Genomic DNA, 17,844 nt, shown 5'->3' on the forward strand with positions numbered 1-17,844 from the left:
TAATTAATAAACAAACAAACAAACAAAAGGATGTGAGAGGACAGTGGATTTGAGTAAAAGGTGAAAAGTCAACGAGCAGGTATAGTTTAATTAGTGAAAATCTAGAATCACTCCTGGAAAAGCTATTTGGAGCACTAGCCTTGCAATGAGGAGTTGCAAATATCTTTATCCGTGATGGACAGATATTTTATTCTTCTTAAGTAGGATTGATATTGGTGTCTAATATAAATTGATATCATATTTCATTTCCTTCTCCTGCCCTTTGTTTTTGACTCATTCTCTTTCTAAAGACACCCAGTCCTCCCTTCCTTGTGTGGTCATCTGTGTCTTGTAAAAATCTATTCCTTCTAACTGGCTTATTATGTAACCCATTTATGATAGTCAAATCTGAAGCAGAATTTGCCCTTTGAGAAATCAGTGTACATCAAGCTTGTGATGTATATGAACTCCTATGCTGTGGCCTTGGGGGAGAGAGAGCCTCTGGAGATAACGCTGGTTAGCGGAGCGCTTCATCCTTAGACAAGCGCAGCGCTGTCAGGCTTGCTCTGGTCTCCAGAACTGTCATCACTTAATTAATGTCTTTTTTTTTTTTTTTGCTTTGTTTTCTGCTGATTTTTTTTGACAGTTTGAAGCACCCTTGGACATATCATTAAGTGACTCAGGATTCAAGTAAGCTATTCATAGATTATTATTTTTATAGACACTTGTGGGCAGAATGATTATATGTATCCCTAATCTATGGTATGCAGATAAAAGGATAATTTGATATTCTCTGTATATATGTGTGTGTGTGTCTTCTATTTCTGTTCTCTGTAGGGAATATAAACAACGCTGTCAAGCAGAAGCACAGGATATTTCCATGTAAAGTCAATTGTATTGATTTTCTTAGCCATTTATTTCTGAGGGCGTCTCCATTTATTTTGATCTGTGGAAGTGCTCTTCTCCCTGCGATTCCATAAACAGACTCAGTGAGTCAGAGAGAGCTACGTTCAGGATTGAACATCAAAACCCTCTTCTTGTTGCCATCAGAGAGGATGTTGCAGCTCAGCTGAATCTGTCGCTTTACTTTTTTCCTGTTTTCTTTTTTACACAAAAAGCAAGGCTCCCCCCCATCCCAAACTATTTTACATGTAGTAAAAACATGAGACCCTTTTAAAAAAATAGATACAAGGCCATAAATCCACAGAAGAAATGAAAGTCTTCTTGAATGAGAGTAATGATCATCTCAAACTGTTACATATTTCACTAGCTGTGTTTCAGCATATATGAATATTCAGTTGTGTTTATTTTTGAAACATACTGTAAACTCAGAAAAAAGTCATAAAAATGTCATTGAAAGTAATATTTTTTTCTGTATTATCAGGGCCATGCCATTTATGTACCATGTATTTTTAAAAGTTACAGTTTTATAGAATTTTTTTTAACAAAAAGGCATTATCTACTTAAATTTCTCAAGGACAGGTCTCTACTTTTGTGGGTACGTTTTACTGGTTTATCCTTTATGAGGGAACTTATTTTTAAATGTGTTTACAATTTCTTATTCTTTGTGTTCTTAGACTTGTCAACTTTGGATGTGATGATCTTCGAGACCAAGAGAAATTGTCCAAACATCTGACTTTGTATGTTTTCACCAACCGTACAGGTAGAACTGGGTTGTATTTATCAACTTATGCAATTACATTTGAGTTCCACACATTTAGTCATCATTTAGCCAAATGGATCCTGAAAGTAAAATATAATAGGGCCACATTCTTACATAAGTAAGCACATGGATATTTATATACTAAATTACATTCTCCACTGTAATTTTACATATCCGCTGTTTGCATAAAAGAAGCCACAGTCCAGTTATTGTTCTAATGGTTATTATTTGTATTATTGTTCTAACAGAGGCGATGGATTCATATTTAATCGAGTTCCATTTTCTCACCTGCTCCATTTTTAACAAGTGGTATATAATAATGCGAATGCTTTTTGTGTCAGGCTTACAGATATTTGGGTTCTAAGCCTATGTGCTTGGCTGCTTTAAGAGCTATGCTGAAAAAAAAAGAGCCATGTTATAACCTACTGAGCTAACAATCAAAGCTTGGCATAAAGTTATTAGTGTACAGTATTGTCTCTTTTTTTTTCAGCTTTTTTTTTTTAATGGAGATACTGAGATTGAAGCCAGGTCCTTGTGCATGCTAAGCATGCACTCTACCCCTGAGCTATACCCTCCCCCTATTCTGTCTCTTAACACCTGCTTATTGCAGATAGAGAAATAGAGAGGGAAAAAATAATACCTGATCATGAGAGGAGTATGATTACATTCAATGGTCTGGTGAAAAAACTGCTCATTAACCTTAATAACCATCTAAATAATCAACTGTAATAGCTAAATCTCACAGCCATTTTTAATATCCCAACTTGAGTAGACAGTAACCACTTGAGTTAAGTAGCGCTTGGACTAAAATTGCATTCCTTTAAGCCAAATTGTGTCGTGTTCATTGAGCCAATGTTTATGGAGCGCTTACTTGTGTGCTGGGTATTGGGGCTACAGTGCTGAACAACCCTGATCTGACCTTTACTAGTAGAGAGTTACTATTTGATATGGGTTTTAGACATTAACTAAGTGCACATACATAGTATTGAATAGAATCATGATACATGTTTTGAGTGAGAATTGTAGGAACCTATGAGAGCATATGATGGAGATTTAATGAAGATGCCAGTATCTTCAGATAGGTCTTCGTTCTGCCAGTTCATTCTGTTTCAGTCCTGCAAATTGCTTCCTTTCCCACCTTACTCCTTCATAATCCACCCTATATGTTCCTGTCTATCCTGGGTCTCCCTCAGCCCCACAGGTCCCTCCATAAACCAGTCTTGGGGAGTTTAGGGAAAGAAATGATATTTCCCTTGTGACGTGAAGGATGTGTGTGAACTAAGAACAGTGTAACTGAAGTAGAGTGAGGGCGGGGAGAGTATTGTGAGAGAAAGCTGAATAGGTAGGCAGGGGCCAGATTACATAGTGCCTTGCAAACCATGGAAGGATTTTAGGTTTTATCATAAGAGTCATAAGGTCATTAAAGTTTTTTTTTTCTCTTATGATGACAGTTTATTTTGAGAATGCTTAAACATGGAGAAAAGTTCAAGAATATGGTGAACATTGTGTGCCTTTTACTTAAATAATCGTATCATTCACAGTATTTGCTTTATCATTCTCCACTTGTATAGATAGCATTTTATTCTTTTGACTAAACCATTCAAAAGTAAGTTGCAGACATTGTGACACTTTATCACTGAATAATTCAGGATGTATCTCCTTAGGTTAAGGATACCCTTACATAACCTCAGTTCCATGATCACTGAAGAAATTGACTGCATTAATTAGTAAACTGTTTTGTATTCAAGTAGCCATAATTGTTTTCTAAAAAGTCCTTTTTGTGTGTATGTATATATGTGTATGCACATACATGAATACACGTGTACATATATAACTTTTAAAGGCAGGATCCCATCAAGACTCATGCATTACATTTAGGTCTTATGTCTTTGTAGTCTCTTAATGTAGACCAATTCCCATCTCCTTTTTTCTGTGCCTATTTTTTTTCTTTTCATAACATTGACATTTTGAAAAGGCCAGGCCATTTGCCTTGTAGAATGCCTCATATTCTGAGTTTGTCTAATTGTTTCTTTGTAGAAGTATTTAACTTCTTTCTCTTTCCTTTACCTTTTCTGTACACTGGAAGTTAGGCCTAAAGGCATTGTTAGATCATAGGTTGAACTTTTTTGGTGAGAGTACTTCATAGGTGATACTGTGAACTTTATTTGCACCAGAGCAGGAGATGTAAATTATAAAGGTGTCCTCCTACTAGTGACACTAAGTTTGGTCATTTGGTTGAGTGGTAACCACCGCCTGTCTCCTTTGAAAAGCTACACTTTAACCTTTGCATTAGTAATCTGTGAGGTGATACTTTGGCATTAAGTGATTGTCCTCTTCCTTTAAGATCCATTGATGCTCCTTCTCTGAAGTGTTTTAAGTGGGTAGTGACATGATTAGACATGCATTTTTAAAAGACCACTGTGGCTGCTGTGTGAAGAATGGATCAAAGGAGTCAAGAGAAAAAGTGGGGAGCTGAGAATTTGGATGAGGTTGTACCGATACACTTGAGAAGAGGGTGCCTTGAACGAGGATGGGCAGCAGAGGTGGAGAGGACTTGGTAGGTTTGAGATGAGTTTTAGAGATGGACTGAGGAGGCTTACTATAAACCAGAAGGAGAGGAATGCTTCTCTGGCACCAACAAATGGCTGAACAGTGGTGCCATTTACTGAGGGAGAGTGGTTCTGGTGGGGCTTACAAAGGGAGATTGTGAGTTTTATTTTGGACATGTTAACTAAGAGATCTGGACATTAGAAGTGGAGTGTCAGGACTGGAGATGAATAAACATGGAAGTTATTAGACTATTGTTGGCATTTGAGAAGCTAGTATGCCGGGAAGAAGCATTTGAAGCCATGGGAGGAATATGGGGTCAAAAGGGAAGAGGTTTAGAAATAAGATCTGGGAACAGAAATATATAAACGTTACATGGAACATCTAAAGAATAAAGAAGAACATATGGAGAGAGAAGAGGAAAACCGGTGAGGTGTTAACAGCAGCCAAGCGCTGAGGGGATTTCCTAAAAGAAAGTGGCTGACCATTAATAAGTAGTGAGAGATAGAGTCTGTTGGGTCTAGCAGCATGGACATCACTTTGGGTGGTTTGTGTTGGGTAATTGAGGTGATTGTACTGGGTTAAGTGATGTGTAGAAGTTGAAAAAATTATAACAGCATGTGCAGACATGAGAGAGGCAGTTGGTGGGGAAGGTATAGCTCAGTGGTAGAGTACATGCTTAGCATGCACAAGATCCTGTGTTCAATCCCCAGTACCTCCACTTAAAAAAAAATTAAATAAATAAACCTAATTATCCCCTGCCTCCCCCCCCCAAAAAAAAATAAAAGAAAAAAGAAAAAAAAAATGAGAGAGGCAGCAGCTGGAAGGGGAAGTGGAATTTAGGGAATATATTTTTTAAGATAGTAGAGAATCCACTGTGTTTGAACGCTTATAGGATATGTAGGGGCAAGAGGAAAGGTGAGAATTCATAGCAGAGAGGAATAACCTGCAGAGCGCATTTGCTTAGAAGGTGGGATGTAATGAGCTCATGTGGGATCCAGAGCTCATGTGACGGGACCAGGGTAGGTTCTACCCTGGTCCTTCACTTTCAGTCTGTTGGATATAAACAATCATTTTAAGCTTTTATTCTATGAAGCTTTTATTCCTTTTCATTTTATTCCCTTAGGAATTTCTCATGAACAGTAGCAGTTTATAAATGGGCCATTGATGACATATCATAATAAATAAAATGTTCGGTTAGTCTGGCAGGAGCTGTGAAAGAGTCTGTTTTTTTCTTTCCTCAGCAGCGTCTAGGAGAGTAGAAAATGCGCCTGGCTCTTCCCAGTCAGCTTTGAAATAGGAAAAACAAGCCTGTTTCAAATGGGATGCTTCCACATTTAAGATGAAACAAGCCAGAGAAGCAACCTTTTGGTTTTCAGCTAGTAAGTTGCTAGTTTAGGTATTTCCCAAGTTACTTTTCAAAAATTATTTTTTACCTTTGTGGTTAAAACACACAGGAATCTACGTCAGGGAAGCAGGAATGGAGAGGGGAGCAAATAGTCTAATCCCTGCGTGGCTCCCTCTGTAATAGGGAGCTTATTTTCCACCGATGTAGAGATCAGAGCACATGGGTCATGAAAGGAGTGCTGACAGACCCAGAGCCTTATACACACTCAGCTTATTTCAACTGTTTACACTAATGACAATGCTGTAATAATATTTGACATTCAGTTGTCATGTATTGGTCATTGGGAGCGACTTTGTCCTTCCAGCATTACTTCTTGCATTCTTGAAAGCATCTTTGTCCTGAATTTTCCTTCTCTAAGAAATGAAATCTGCTACCTTCCAAGGAATTCAAGGTTAAAATCTGGACAATGAGGGTGCTGATGAGAGTTGGTGATGGGCACAAGCTCTGCTCTTGTCAGGCTACTTACGTATTAAGATTGTGAGTTCATGTAGATTTTTCTAACAAATCTTTTACAATAGGAAGGTGAATCAAAGACTTTCTAAAGCCTTGAAGGAAATAAACCCTTCCCTGTCTGATAGTCAGCCCTGTAGCTGTACTTAGAGCGCCTGCTCTTGCGTGTTCTAAGTCAATGGTGGCTTTAGTTCTTTCTTGTGCACCACCTACTGGGAAGTAGTGAGGGGTACAAAGTGTAAATTCTCCTTTCTGTACATATAATTGCAAGCATTGCCCTTCGCAAGTTCCCAGAATTAGGCCTGTGTTTTAGCATTTTATAGAGCCTTTTACAATGAGATAATTTCCCTTGGAAAACTTTGTCCATAATAGCTTTCATTGTCCAAATGGTTTCCCCCAGGCTGGCCAACTTTGAGATGTTATCTTCATCACTGATGAATATTCATTAAACATCTCTGGATACGCCATTAAGAGCATGCTTTGTTTTTTCAAACTGTGACTTCCCTCAGCTTCTAAATAGCAGAAGAATTATTCTGGAATAATAATAATAGCAGCTAACCTTTATAACCAGATATAACTTCTTTGCCAGAACTTTATATGTATTGTCTCATTTGACTCTCACATTAGAACCATGTGAAGGAGGTTCTATGTTTTCTTTATTTACATATGAGGAAGCTGAGGCTTAGAGAATTTAATTAACTTGCCTCAGGCAAATTTTTAAAATGTTGATGCCTGAGTCTCACCCCTAGAGATTCTGATTTAGTTGATCTCAGGAGGAGCTTGGGCACCTGTGAGCCCTGGTAATTTTAATGTACTTTCAGGGTTTAGAATCAGTGCTCCAGAGTTGAGTTGTCCAATAGGGTAGCCACCAGTCACATGTGGCTATTTAAATTTAAGTTAATTAGAATTAGATACAATTTAAAAAGAGTTCCTTGGTCACACTAGCCACATTTTAAGTGCTCAGTAGCCATATATGGCTAGTGGCCGCCTTACTGCCAGCACAGCTGTAGACCATTTCCATTATCAAAGAAATTCTCAGGATGGGAGAGCCTTGCAGAGCCTGTGCACAGCCTAGTTTCCCCTTGCTGTGTCTTTCCCTCCTCTCTGGAATTGGGAGGGGGAACTAAGCCACAACCTAACTATTTGGAGGTATTTGCTTATGAGATCTGAGTATGACTCTCAGTGAATGTAATTAGGTGCATTTACTCTACATCTCACCTTAACCTTTCTTCAAAACAAGGAAAACAATAGCCTCCATTCGCTAAAGGGTGGTGTGCGGAGGTTATGATCTTCCTTGTGTTGTTGACATTTCATGTTCACTCCTCAGGATAGATTCCTAAAAGAAGAATTACTGGGTCAACAGGTGTGAATATATGTAATCCTCCACAAAACTGCCTTTCAGAGACGTTGTACTAGTTCACTGTTCCACTACAATTATTTGAGAACGTTCTCCTACTGCTCCCATGACAGAATTCATTATCATTTTTAAAACTTTGCTAATTTGAAAGGAAAAATAGAGTGCCTTTTTCTAATTCTTATTTCTTTATTACTAGAGAGGCTGAAGTTTTAGCTCTGTTTGCAAAATTTGTCTTTCTCCCTGTGATCATAGTGCGTAGAACAGAAGAAACTAGTAGATTTCTTGTTGGTAGTATATTTACTTTATGAAAATAGCCCAAGTGGTAAATGGGACTTCTGTAACTCTTATAATTGGTATCTTTGTTTATGGTTTAGTGTAGCATTATTTTATTCTTAGTAAGTCTGCTGTAATTTTAAAGAAAAGGTATTATCATTGTAGTGCTCATTAACCATAACAGTAATTTTAAGTAAGCCAACTTTAAAAAAAATTTTTTTCTGGGTGGGGAGGTAATTATGTTTGTTTGTTTGTTTATTTATTTTAATGGAGGTACTGGGGTTTGAACCCAGGACCTCATGCATTCTAGGCATGTACTTTAGCACTAAGCAATTACCCTCTCCCTATAATGGTAATTTTAAACCTAACAGAATTGTTACTTTTTTATCTGATAAAGTTATTCTTTTTTGTTATTTCGTGTTTAGGATATTGTACTAATACGAATTTCGCACAACATATTGCAGTCTTAAAAGTCATTTAAAATGGTCACATATGACAAATGGTATAGAAAATGCTTAAACATGTCCTTAAATAACCTTCTTAGGGAAAGTGGACCTTTTTCCCTACCATGATTCTTTGATAAAGGAAGTCTAGTGGAGTATGGTAAAGGAAATACTGAGATTCACTGAAGTATAATAATGATTGAATTCACACAGCTAGTTAATATTAGCTCTGGGACTCGAACCCAGGTTTCTAGACGCCTTGTCAAGTTCCTTTCCATCCCAGAACTCTCCTACTGCAGGTAATCACATAAATGCTAGCATTAGAATTAGAAGTATCAGTTTAAGCGTAATGCCCTCATTTGTAGGTCACTGATGGACTTATCTAGTCCTTCTAAGTGGCAGCAGCTGCCTAGAGATGATGGACAGTTTTACACATTGAAGAGGGTGGGAATACTGAGGTGTTCTGGAGTGGTGGGGTAAGTGAAAGCCATCAGGGCTCATCTGGAAAGGCCACTCTATGCCAGGAGCTCGCCTTTGCCCTTGGGTCCTGGCCCTCAGTGACCCAGATATGTGTGGGGACGGGCTCACACACCACATTTACTCTCATTGCCCCAGTTTGTCTTCCATTCGAGATAAAAAAGAAGATTGGAAACTTTCTGTAAAGAGGAGACACATTTTTGATAAACTGGGGTCTATAGCTATTAGGAATGGCTGGAAAACAAGCTAAAAAAGAGCATGGGGCAATATGTGTATGTCAGGAGAATCTCATGAAGCTTTGTAAACTTATCCAGACTCCCATGATTTCATACCCAGGAGCGTGTCTCTATGCATTTTCCTAGCCTTCCATACCTACCACAATACATTGCTCATAGCATGTGCTGAGTAATCATTTAACCAAAATTTCTTAGCAACTTATTAATAGTCCATTTCTGGAATTTGGGAATAATCTATCAGGTAAGTTGAAGCAGAACATCTAAAGGATTAAAGGTAAGGTTAAGTAGCTTAGGAAACTTTTTATTTGTCTGTGATTCTTTTAAACTGTACTAAATACCTTCTTCCTTCTAGGAAGTTTGTGTGTATGTTACTGCCCGAACATTGACTCTTGGGAGCGAATCACATATTCAGTGTTTTACTTTCATAAAGGTACTTTTCATTTTTACTTTGATATAATAATTTTTCCAAATTAGATAGATTTTTAAGGTCTTTTTACCTTGTAATAAATTTGATCAGTACATTGTATACCAGTATACCTATATAATATATGTTTCCTTAAGAAATTCATGAATGATGTTAACTAATTATGTTTATATTACATTTTGGATGATATTTTTGTAATATCTTTTTTTCCTGATCTATATCTTTTTTTCTAGGCCTCTAGACCAATCCTAATGGACATATTTGCCCAAAGTTTGTGTGTATTTGCTTTTTTATTATTACTGATTGGAAGGTACCAATAGATTTAACTTACAAAGGTACATAGGATTTTAGTTAAAAGTTTCCATGGGCCCAGACCTTAACAGGTCTTAAACCTAAGATACATTTATTTCATTTCACACACGTGTGGCCCAAGAAATTGATGTCAACAGTTACCCTGGGGGACAGAAGTAAAGCGCCCAATCTTTTCTAGTTCTGTAGTCAATCACAGAGTGCCCTTTAATAGTTTTAGTCTGAATGATACTAAACAGTATTTATTTTGTTTGTTTAGTTCCTTAAAATTAGTATTTATGTAATACGTACTGTGGGTAGAATTAAAATTGTTTAAAATTAAAAATTTCAAAATTAAAAAAAAAGTTGTGCCAAGTCACATAGAGTTTGTTCTGCAGGAGTGCCCAATATTAATTTCAGAAGTTAGAAATCAAAGTAAGAAAGTTGAATAACTTAATAATGAAGAAATTAAGAGTAACTTCAGAAGAAGACATATATACATGCTTTAATAGTATGAGTTTGATATTTGTGGAAAGTTTTCATACATTTTTCTAACGATTAATCTGATGATTAAAGCCAGTAAATAAAACTTCTTTGAAAGTTTTATTAAGAGCTAATAACTGTGATTAAGAGTTAGAAAAGTGGAGGGTGAAGCCCAACAATACACTGAGTTTAGTAGATAGCCTAAACCGTCGCTAACTCACAGTGGGATTCCTAAGTGATTCCGCGAAGCCTCATAGGTTGTTAATGACTGCCAGTGACCTTGAGGCCTGAGGGCCAGTCAGCCACCTGGTCTCCTCCACCTCTTGGGCCCTTAAGTAGATTTCTTCAGATCCTTCTGTCCCAGCACAGCCCAGTTTTTAAGGTCTAAGATTATGCATAAAACTGGAACAAATACTGAATTGTGACTGCACTCAGGTGACCCACCTTCAGTGCTGGCTTTTGGAGAATGGTGGGGAACCTTGAGATCTAGGACTCTGAAGACACTTGCTTTGTCAGTTTCTCAGATACTCAATGTTGAGAGCATGACATAGAGTCACTGCCTTGGGTGGAATTCCAGCTCTTTGTTTCTTAACATCCTTCCTCTGGCTTCATGTTCTCTCTCCACAGGGCATAGCAAGACCTTCACTGTTGCTCTTGGAAGTGTTGATTCACGTGTTACAAAGGGCATTACTTTTCTCAACCTTGGTGAGTGAGAGGCATATGTGTCTCTGTTCTGACCCTTCCTTCCAGTACATGTTATGCCTCAGCCTTCTATTTCTCATTTTTCTTTGCACCCCATTTTCTTCTGCCTCTTTGGGATTTGGGTTGTGAAGACTACCACTAACCTTTTTGAAGCCTGATGGGGGAAAGTTTCCTCTGGCACCCCCCCCCCCCCCCCCCCGCGAAATTAGCCTTTTGTCAGCAGGGCAGGGAGGATGCATCTCCTTTCTTAGAGAACCTAGGCTGTGAACTTTTTTATGGTTTTAGTAGAACTCCTAAAAAGCCATTTGTTAGTATAAAAATGATTACAGTGAATGAGATGTTTCCTAAAAGCCTATGGGAAACAATACATCATGTTGTCCCCTGATTCTAGACGGACAGAAGCCCCTGGGAAATTGCCCATTCTCTGTCGCTAATTGCTAAAAGCTTCCAAGTCCCATAAATGATTTATGGATCAGCCTGAGTGACCTGCTTTACATTGAGTAAATCTGATAAAGGGAACTTGAATATTAGGCTTAAACATATTAAGCAAGTCTATCAGGAAGAAAATAAAGAAGGGGGTTATTGTACCTCCCTACTGAAGGCTGCTTTTCCATGCCAGTTGGGATGAGAGGCGCAAACAGGTTAGCACAAGACTAAACAGAACTGTTGCTTGCCTGCAGATGGGACATGGCACAGCATTTTAAAAAGAAAAGCTTCAGGTGTAGAGTGCATGATTCTTTGATATCTTTTATCCCAGTTCCCCAGTCCATCTGCTCTCATGACAGAGGCTTAGGAAGGTGTGATGTGAGGGATCTGGGCAAAGTGAGAACCAACAAGGTAAGAAAGTCCTTAAAAAGATTTGTTCAGTCTTTTTAAATTGAAGCATAGTTGATTTACCATATTGTATTAGTTTTAGGTGTACAACATAGTGATTCAATGTTTTTCTAGATGATACTCCATTTATAAAGCTATTACAAAACAATGGCTATATTTCCCCATGCTGTACAATATATCCTTGTTTATCTATTTAGCTTATTTATTTTATACATAGTAGTTGGTATCTTTTAATCCCCTACCTCTATCTTGTCCCACCCCTCTTCCCTCCCACTAGTAACAAATTTTTTCTCTATATCTGTGAGTGTGATTCTGTTTTGTTATATGTGTGTGTTTTTTAGATTCCACATACAAGTGATAGCATAAAGTATTTTTCTTCCTCTGTCTGACTTATTTCACTAAGCATAGTACTCTCTAGGCCCATTCACATTGCTGTAAAAAAAAGATTTTTATCTTGTATGATGCGATTGATGAGGTAAGATATCTTATGCTCAGTGGGCCAGTATGTGGCAGTTTTTAATATGAGCTCTGAACCTGTGGGAAATTGCTTTAGAGAGGCCTGATTCTACTGCTTCCTGTGGTAAGAGAGATAAATATAAGGTTTCCTGGGTCTGGGACTTGATTCTTATCAGCAATGCTATATCAGCATCCCATCTCAAGGGTGATGTGGGAAACTTTCCACTAAAAAAACTTAGCTTTTTGTGAGGTCAAAGGGATCCTTCCCTTTTTTTTTTAAACCCTTGGGAATGACTCTTAAAAAGGGCAGGCATGATTTAATCTAGGATCTTCAGAGTGTGGAGAGGGTAGAAATACTAGAGCTTTATAAAAATAGACTGTCTTACATAGGTCATCTTTCCTTCTTAAAACAGATTTTATTTTATAGGCATAAAATTGTACCCAAGATTAAAACTGCTCTAGTGGTAATTTTGGTGACAATAGTATTGGTTTTTGAGTGATGTCTTTTTGTTTTGTTTTGTTTTGTTATTTATTGCATACAATTTTCCTGAATTGTCACCCTGCTATAAGGGACTTACATTGATTTAAATATTAAAGAATAGAGTTTTTGTGGAAGTTTTCCATGAACTCCAAACACCTCTATATAAGAAAGATATGTTTATACATTAAAAACGACTATTTTTAAAATGAATATTACATGCTAAGTGTTTTACTAACATTATCTTGATCCTTACAACAATTCTTCTTGGTGACATTATCCTCATTTTATAGATAATGAAGCTGAGGCTCAGAAAGTCTGTGGTGTGTGCACAAGCTTCTTTCAGTGTCTCTTATCCAGGGCACTATAATAGTTTCTTTTTGCTGCAATAAGGAATCACCACAAATTTAGCCCTTAAATAAATACATTGTCTTACGGTTCTGGAAGTCAGAATTCTGAAATAAATGAGTCTTGAAGGATCAAGGTTGGGGCAGAAATGTTTCCTTCTGGAGATTCCGGGCAAGAATTCATTCTTTGCCTCCTACAACATCTAGGGGCTAGCATTACTTGGCTTGTGACCACATCACTCCAGTGTCTTTCATCATCATGTGGTATCATCATGTGGTCTTCTCTTCTGTAGTCGTGTCCCCCTTCCTTCCTCTTAAAAAGCCATCTGTGATTACATTTGAGTCCAGCTGGGTAATCCAGGATATTCTTCCTCATCGCAGGATCCTTAATCACATCTGCAAGTTCCCTTTTATCACTTACAGTAACATTTTCACTGACTCTGGGAATTACAACATGAACATCTATCTTTAGGAGCCATCATTCAGCCTGCCTACCACAGGTTCTGTTGACATTTTTGGTGAGACAGTAACATTTGTGTGAGAGTGTCTTGCACATTCAGGGATTTAACATCCTTGGGGCCAACTCATCAAATGGCAATAGGAATCTCCCCTCTGCCCCAGTGATTGTGACAACTCCAAACACCCTCATGTATTTCCAAATGCCCCCCCTCCCAGGGACATAGTACCACCCTAATTAACTGGTTAAGTGGTAGGGCTAGGAGTTAACCTAGGTCATTGGATACCTTTCCACTGTGCCCTACTATGTCATTTTGTGTTCTTCTGCTTAAGCGTTGCTATAATGTGCTAAGTACTTTACTATCACTTAATCCACAGTGACTGAAGGGACACTTGTAAGTCAACTGGTTAGAGTCTTACATCCTCTTTCCTTTCCCTTCCACAGAATGCCTTCTATGCAAATGATTAGCATGTATTTCTTTGCTTCTTAGGGAAAAAAGAGTCCAGCTGGCTCTCTTATAATCTAAATGTTTCATGTATATGAAATTCACTAGTATTGTGTGAATTTCTGTTTTTCTAAGATCCTAGAGAAATTATTGGCAAGGGCTGCTTCCACCCTCCCATTCTCCAGAAATCTATTTTTTGCACCTTGCCTCAGTCTGTGTGCAAATGTTCTTGGTACAAAAATATCTAGTGCAGAGACTGTTAAGGTGTGAATTCTAGGCAGGTATCTGTGCAAGGAAACAAACTAGTCCCTCACAAAGTGTCAGAATGCCTGCAGAGGCTGTTTGGTTGAATATCAATGTAAAGGTTCTTTCGTTGATGGTGGTAGTGAAGATGATGAACAGTGGGCAAACATAGGAAACTAGATTTTACAGCTTCCCCCAAATGGCACAAATTATGAAGGAAATTCCCATTATAAGCTATTTCAAGCCTGTCAGATTAAGGAATAGCTCATGTTGCTTGATATTTTTTATTCTAACTTGCTCTCAGAGCTCATTTAGACTCATATAAAGCCACAATTCAATTAGAAATAAAGCTACAGTTGTAAATTAAGACCATGGCTAAATGTCTGAAGAAAATTAGCCAGACAGAAATAAATGAGAATGACTGGTCAGATGAAATGTACTGACTTAGACACCTTAATATCACGTCGGTCAAAACTTTTGTGTTTTAAGAGGCTCAAAGAAAAATAGGGACACAGTAAAGTTCTTGGCTTTATCTGTACCTGTACGGCTCTTGCCACGTGGAGATGATTTAAGTCTTTCTCTTCCACAGACTATTATGTGGCTGTTTACTTACCTGGTCATTTCTTTCATCTACTTAACATTCAGCACCCAGACCTGATCTGCCACAGCCTATTTCTGACAGGTATGGCTATAGTTCTCCCCTCGTGAACACAGTCCATTGGGTTTGTTTTAATGTTTTAACATTAATATTTATGTCTTGGGGAGAAGGGGGGTTTTTTTATTTGGTAATCTTTTTTTTTTTTTTTTTTTTTTTGACCAGGAAACAATGAAGTGATTGATATGCTACCTCACAGGCCTTTCCAGTCGCTGTCGGGGCCCCTGGTCCTGGATGGGGGCTCTGGGAAGCTCTATAGGGTGCTCCTCAACCAGTCATATTTATTGGAGTTCCTGCGGGACACCCGGCTGGACTGTGAAAGGATGGCCTTGCTGCACTGCGTGCTCTCGTGTGGCCGAGACCCACGGCGACTGGAGGCCAAGGTGGGGGCATAGCTTATGTTTAAAAACTGGCTAATGGACAGCACGCAACGTACATTTAGTGGTCGAAATGAACAGAAGTTACTTTTACTTGGTAACGATGGATGTTTATGGTCTCTGTCCTGACTTGAACATATTGTTCCCTTGTGCTCCTTCTTCATGGACACAGACCTGAGACTGTGAAGGCAGGTCTGTTCTGACTGTTCTCTTTCCCATATTGTGGGTAAATGTTATATCAGTAACATTCCAAAGAAGTGTTCGGTAAATAGTGAGTTTCTCAAATATCTACTTTTTCTCCTGGTCTATATTTGGTGTATATCATCAAAAGGACTAAAATCTAGTGGTAAATAAAAATCTATTTATTACATTTTAAATAAAGATAGCTTACATTTAAAGTTATATTTCACATTACAGTTTATGAAGCACTTTCACACATCTTATAATGTTACAGCCATTCTGTGAAGCTAGAGAAACCCCCCATTAAACTTGATTGGGACCAATAGGTGGTTGGGAAATTGAAAAAAATATATCCTAAATATTTTAACCTAAAACATATAAATGCACATTTATTCACCTATCTTTTGGTGTAGATTAAGGCCCTTTCTTTGTATATCAGCTAATTGGGAGTTCAGAATCATTTTTCTTACATAAAACCACTAGTAACGTCTTGTCTCTGACTGCCTATTACTTTCTTTTTCTTTTCTTTTCATTTTTTTCCCCTAAAGAGGTGAATAGTTTAAAGATCCTTTCAAAGCAATTTGTGTATATCAGGCAATTTTTTTCCTCAGTCTTTTATAGTTGTCTCACTTATGCCTAGTTTTTTAAATAAGTGTTTTAGAGACATACCTTTGAGTCTTTCCCAAGCATTCAACTTTTTATCGACCCACTGGCACTCTTTTTGCATCCACATTTCACCTGTCCATGGTAATATTTTATTAAATTACTTAATTGTGAGAGTAAGTACGACTAGCACGAGTACGTTTGGAAATAAGAACAACTTACTGGCAGGAGCATAAACGTGAGTGCTCCGGGGCTGGACAAGCTTTATAGCGTCAACTCTAAGGTAGGGAACAAGGGCTTTCATTCCTGCATCGGGAGAGGATGGTTATAGAGACTGTGACAGAATTGTTGATGTAACAGGGATCGCACCTTCCTTGGGAAGACAGTATATAGCCCTGCGTACAACGATTAAACGGTGTGACTAGCTGGAATTTAGACCCAGCTCTGCTGCCTCCAAGCTCATTGGTTGGGTTGCGTTTTCTTCTATATCCCACAGCTCTTCAGACTGCTGCTTTGCTATAATATGTCCTACTCTAGCAAAAACAAACAGTGGGTTGAAGAAGGCTTATTTGGATTCCAGCCAAGGGCGTTTATTAAAGTGATACATAAAAAGCATCTCATTTACAATGCTGTTTTACCCACACGGTCTTGCATTATGTGTCTTGAAGACATTATCAGCGTGAATGTATTCTCAGGCAATTCCAGAATAGATTTAGAATTTTAAAAGATTCATGTGTATTTTGTACTTCTTTGGTGGGAGTGGGGGTACTCAGGGTGCAGATTTAAATACCAACAGAGTTGTCTTCTTACTTTTCAAAGATTATTCAGTGGATTTCTGAGAACATCTCGGCCTGCCATTCATTTGACCTCATTCAGGAATTTATAATTGGTAGGTGTTGCTGATGGTGCATGTTAAGTTGAATCCTTGACCCTTTTGCTTGAGGGAAAGCAGTAAATTGGTAATGCCTCAGTCTGTTGAAATGCTGGTAAGGAGAAATTTTTTTTAAAAACTCTATTGTAGTCAGCAGCTAATTAAATTTCATTCTCTTGTGGTTTTGTGAGAAGCTGTGGCTGTTCAGAGACTGATGAGATATCAGATATGATCTTAATTCTATAACCTTATTAGTGATTTTTTTTTTTCAGTACAGTTTAACTTTCTTTGTTCAGTTTTGTACTGGCTGGTTCTGTGTGAAGCGGTATAATGTTATTTGGGTAGAAGTAAGTGCCAAATAAATTTTTAAAAAATAATTATCATATAAAAAGCAGAACCCGAACATTTTAATCTGCAGATAGAACCATCACGATTCGCCTTTTTAGGATGAGGATGGAGGCAATGAAAACTCTTGCTGGTTTGTTTATTTTGGTGAATTACGTTTATTGCCGTATTCTTCTTATTAAAACATGCCTCTTTCCTCCCCTGAAATTTACTCAGCTTCTTCATATTGGAGCATCTATCCAGAGACAAGTAACATGGATAAACTTTTGCCATATTCCTCACTGCTCACCTGGAATACAGTAAGTTAACACTTTGTATTCCTTATGTAATTACAGTTGATTCACAGTTGTGGGTCGGCTGTATGACACCCCTGTCACAGTAATCAAGGCTGGGATTTCATTTCTGTTTTGACTCATAAGGATCTGAGTTGGAGTTTTCTGGCAGACAAATAATAGTGAATCCTTGCTGTTGGACAAAGGTATTTATATAAAGCAGTAGAACTGAAGGAGAAGTTACAGCATATGTGTTACTCTCCCTACTACTAAGCAGAATTAAGCCTCTATCATTTTCAGATGGTTTTAGTTTAAATTTTTTTTTTTAGCAACTAGAGTAGATGAAAATATTTCTTAGGTTTTTATAAATGAGGAGCAATTGAACTACTGCCGTTATTCTGAGCTGTTCTATTTACTTAGTAGATAAGCACCTTCATGACCTTTTTTCCCCAGCCTTAGAAAGAAGATCTACTAACTCTAGAGCTTCAAGATCCGTAAAAGTCAGTAATCTTAAGCATTCAATCCTTTCTTCCTGTTGGTCAGTCTCCCTT

At 37.9% G+C, this 17,844-nt stretch overlaps 1 protein-coding gene across 10 annotated transcripts in view; it reads left to right on the plus strand.

The window, feature by feature from the left end:
- GSAP (gamma-secretase activating protein) overlaps positions 1-17,844 on the plus strand; it is a 187,990-nt gene that overhangs the window by 139,266 nt on the left and 30,880 nt on the right. For 6 of the 10 annotated variants that reach the window (XM_032484156.1, XM_032484157.1, XM_032484158.1 and 3 more), the window contains 9 exons: positions 626-669; positions 1,557-1,642; positions 9,186-9,263; positions 10,656-10,733; positions 11,488-11,567; positions 14,636-14,672; positions 14,811-15,028; positions 16,625-16,694; positions 17,238-17,320. In XM_032484156.1, coding sequence (XP_032340047.1) covers positions 626-669; positions 1,557-1,642; positions 9,186-9,263; positions 10,656-10,733; positions 11,488-11,567; positions 14,636-14,672; positions 14,811-15,028; positions 16,625-16,694; positions 17,238-17,320 — 774 coding nt within the window. Of the gene's footprint in view, positions 1-625; positions 670-1,556; positions 1,643-9,185; positions 9,264-10,655; positions 10,734-11,487; positions 11,568-14,579; positions 14,673-14,810; positions 15,029-16,624; positions 16,695-17,237; positions 17,321-17,844 lie in introns of all 10 variants that reach the window. The other 4 variants (XM_032484151.1, XM_032484153.1, XM_032484154.1 and 1 more) reach the window with 1 other exon arrangement.

The sequence above is a fragment of the Camelus ferus genome, chromosome 7 (assembly GCF_009834535.1).
Source record: "Camelus ferus isolate YT-003-E chromosome 7, BCGSAC_Cfer_1.0, whole genome shotgun sequence".
Lineage (NCBI taxonomy): Eukaryota > Metazoa > Chordata > Mammalia > Artiodactyla > Camelidae > Camelus > Camelus ferus.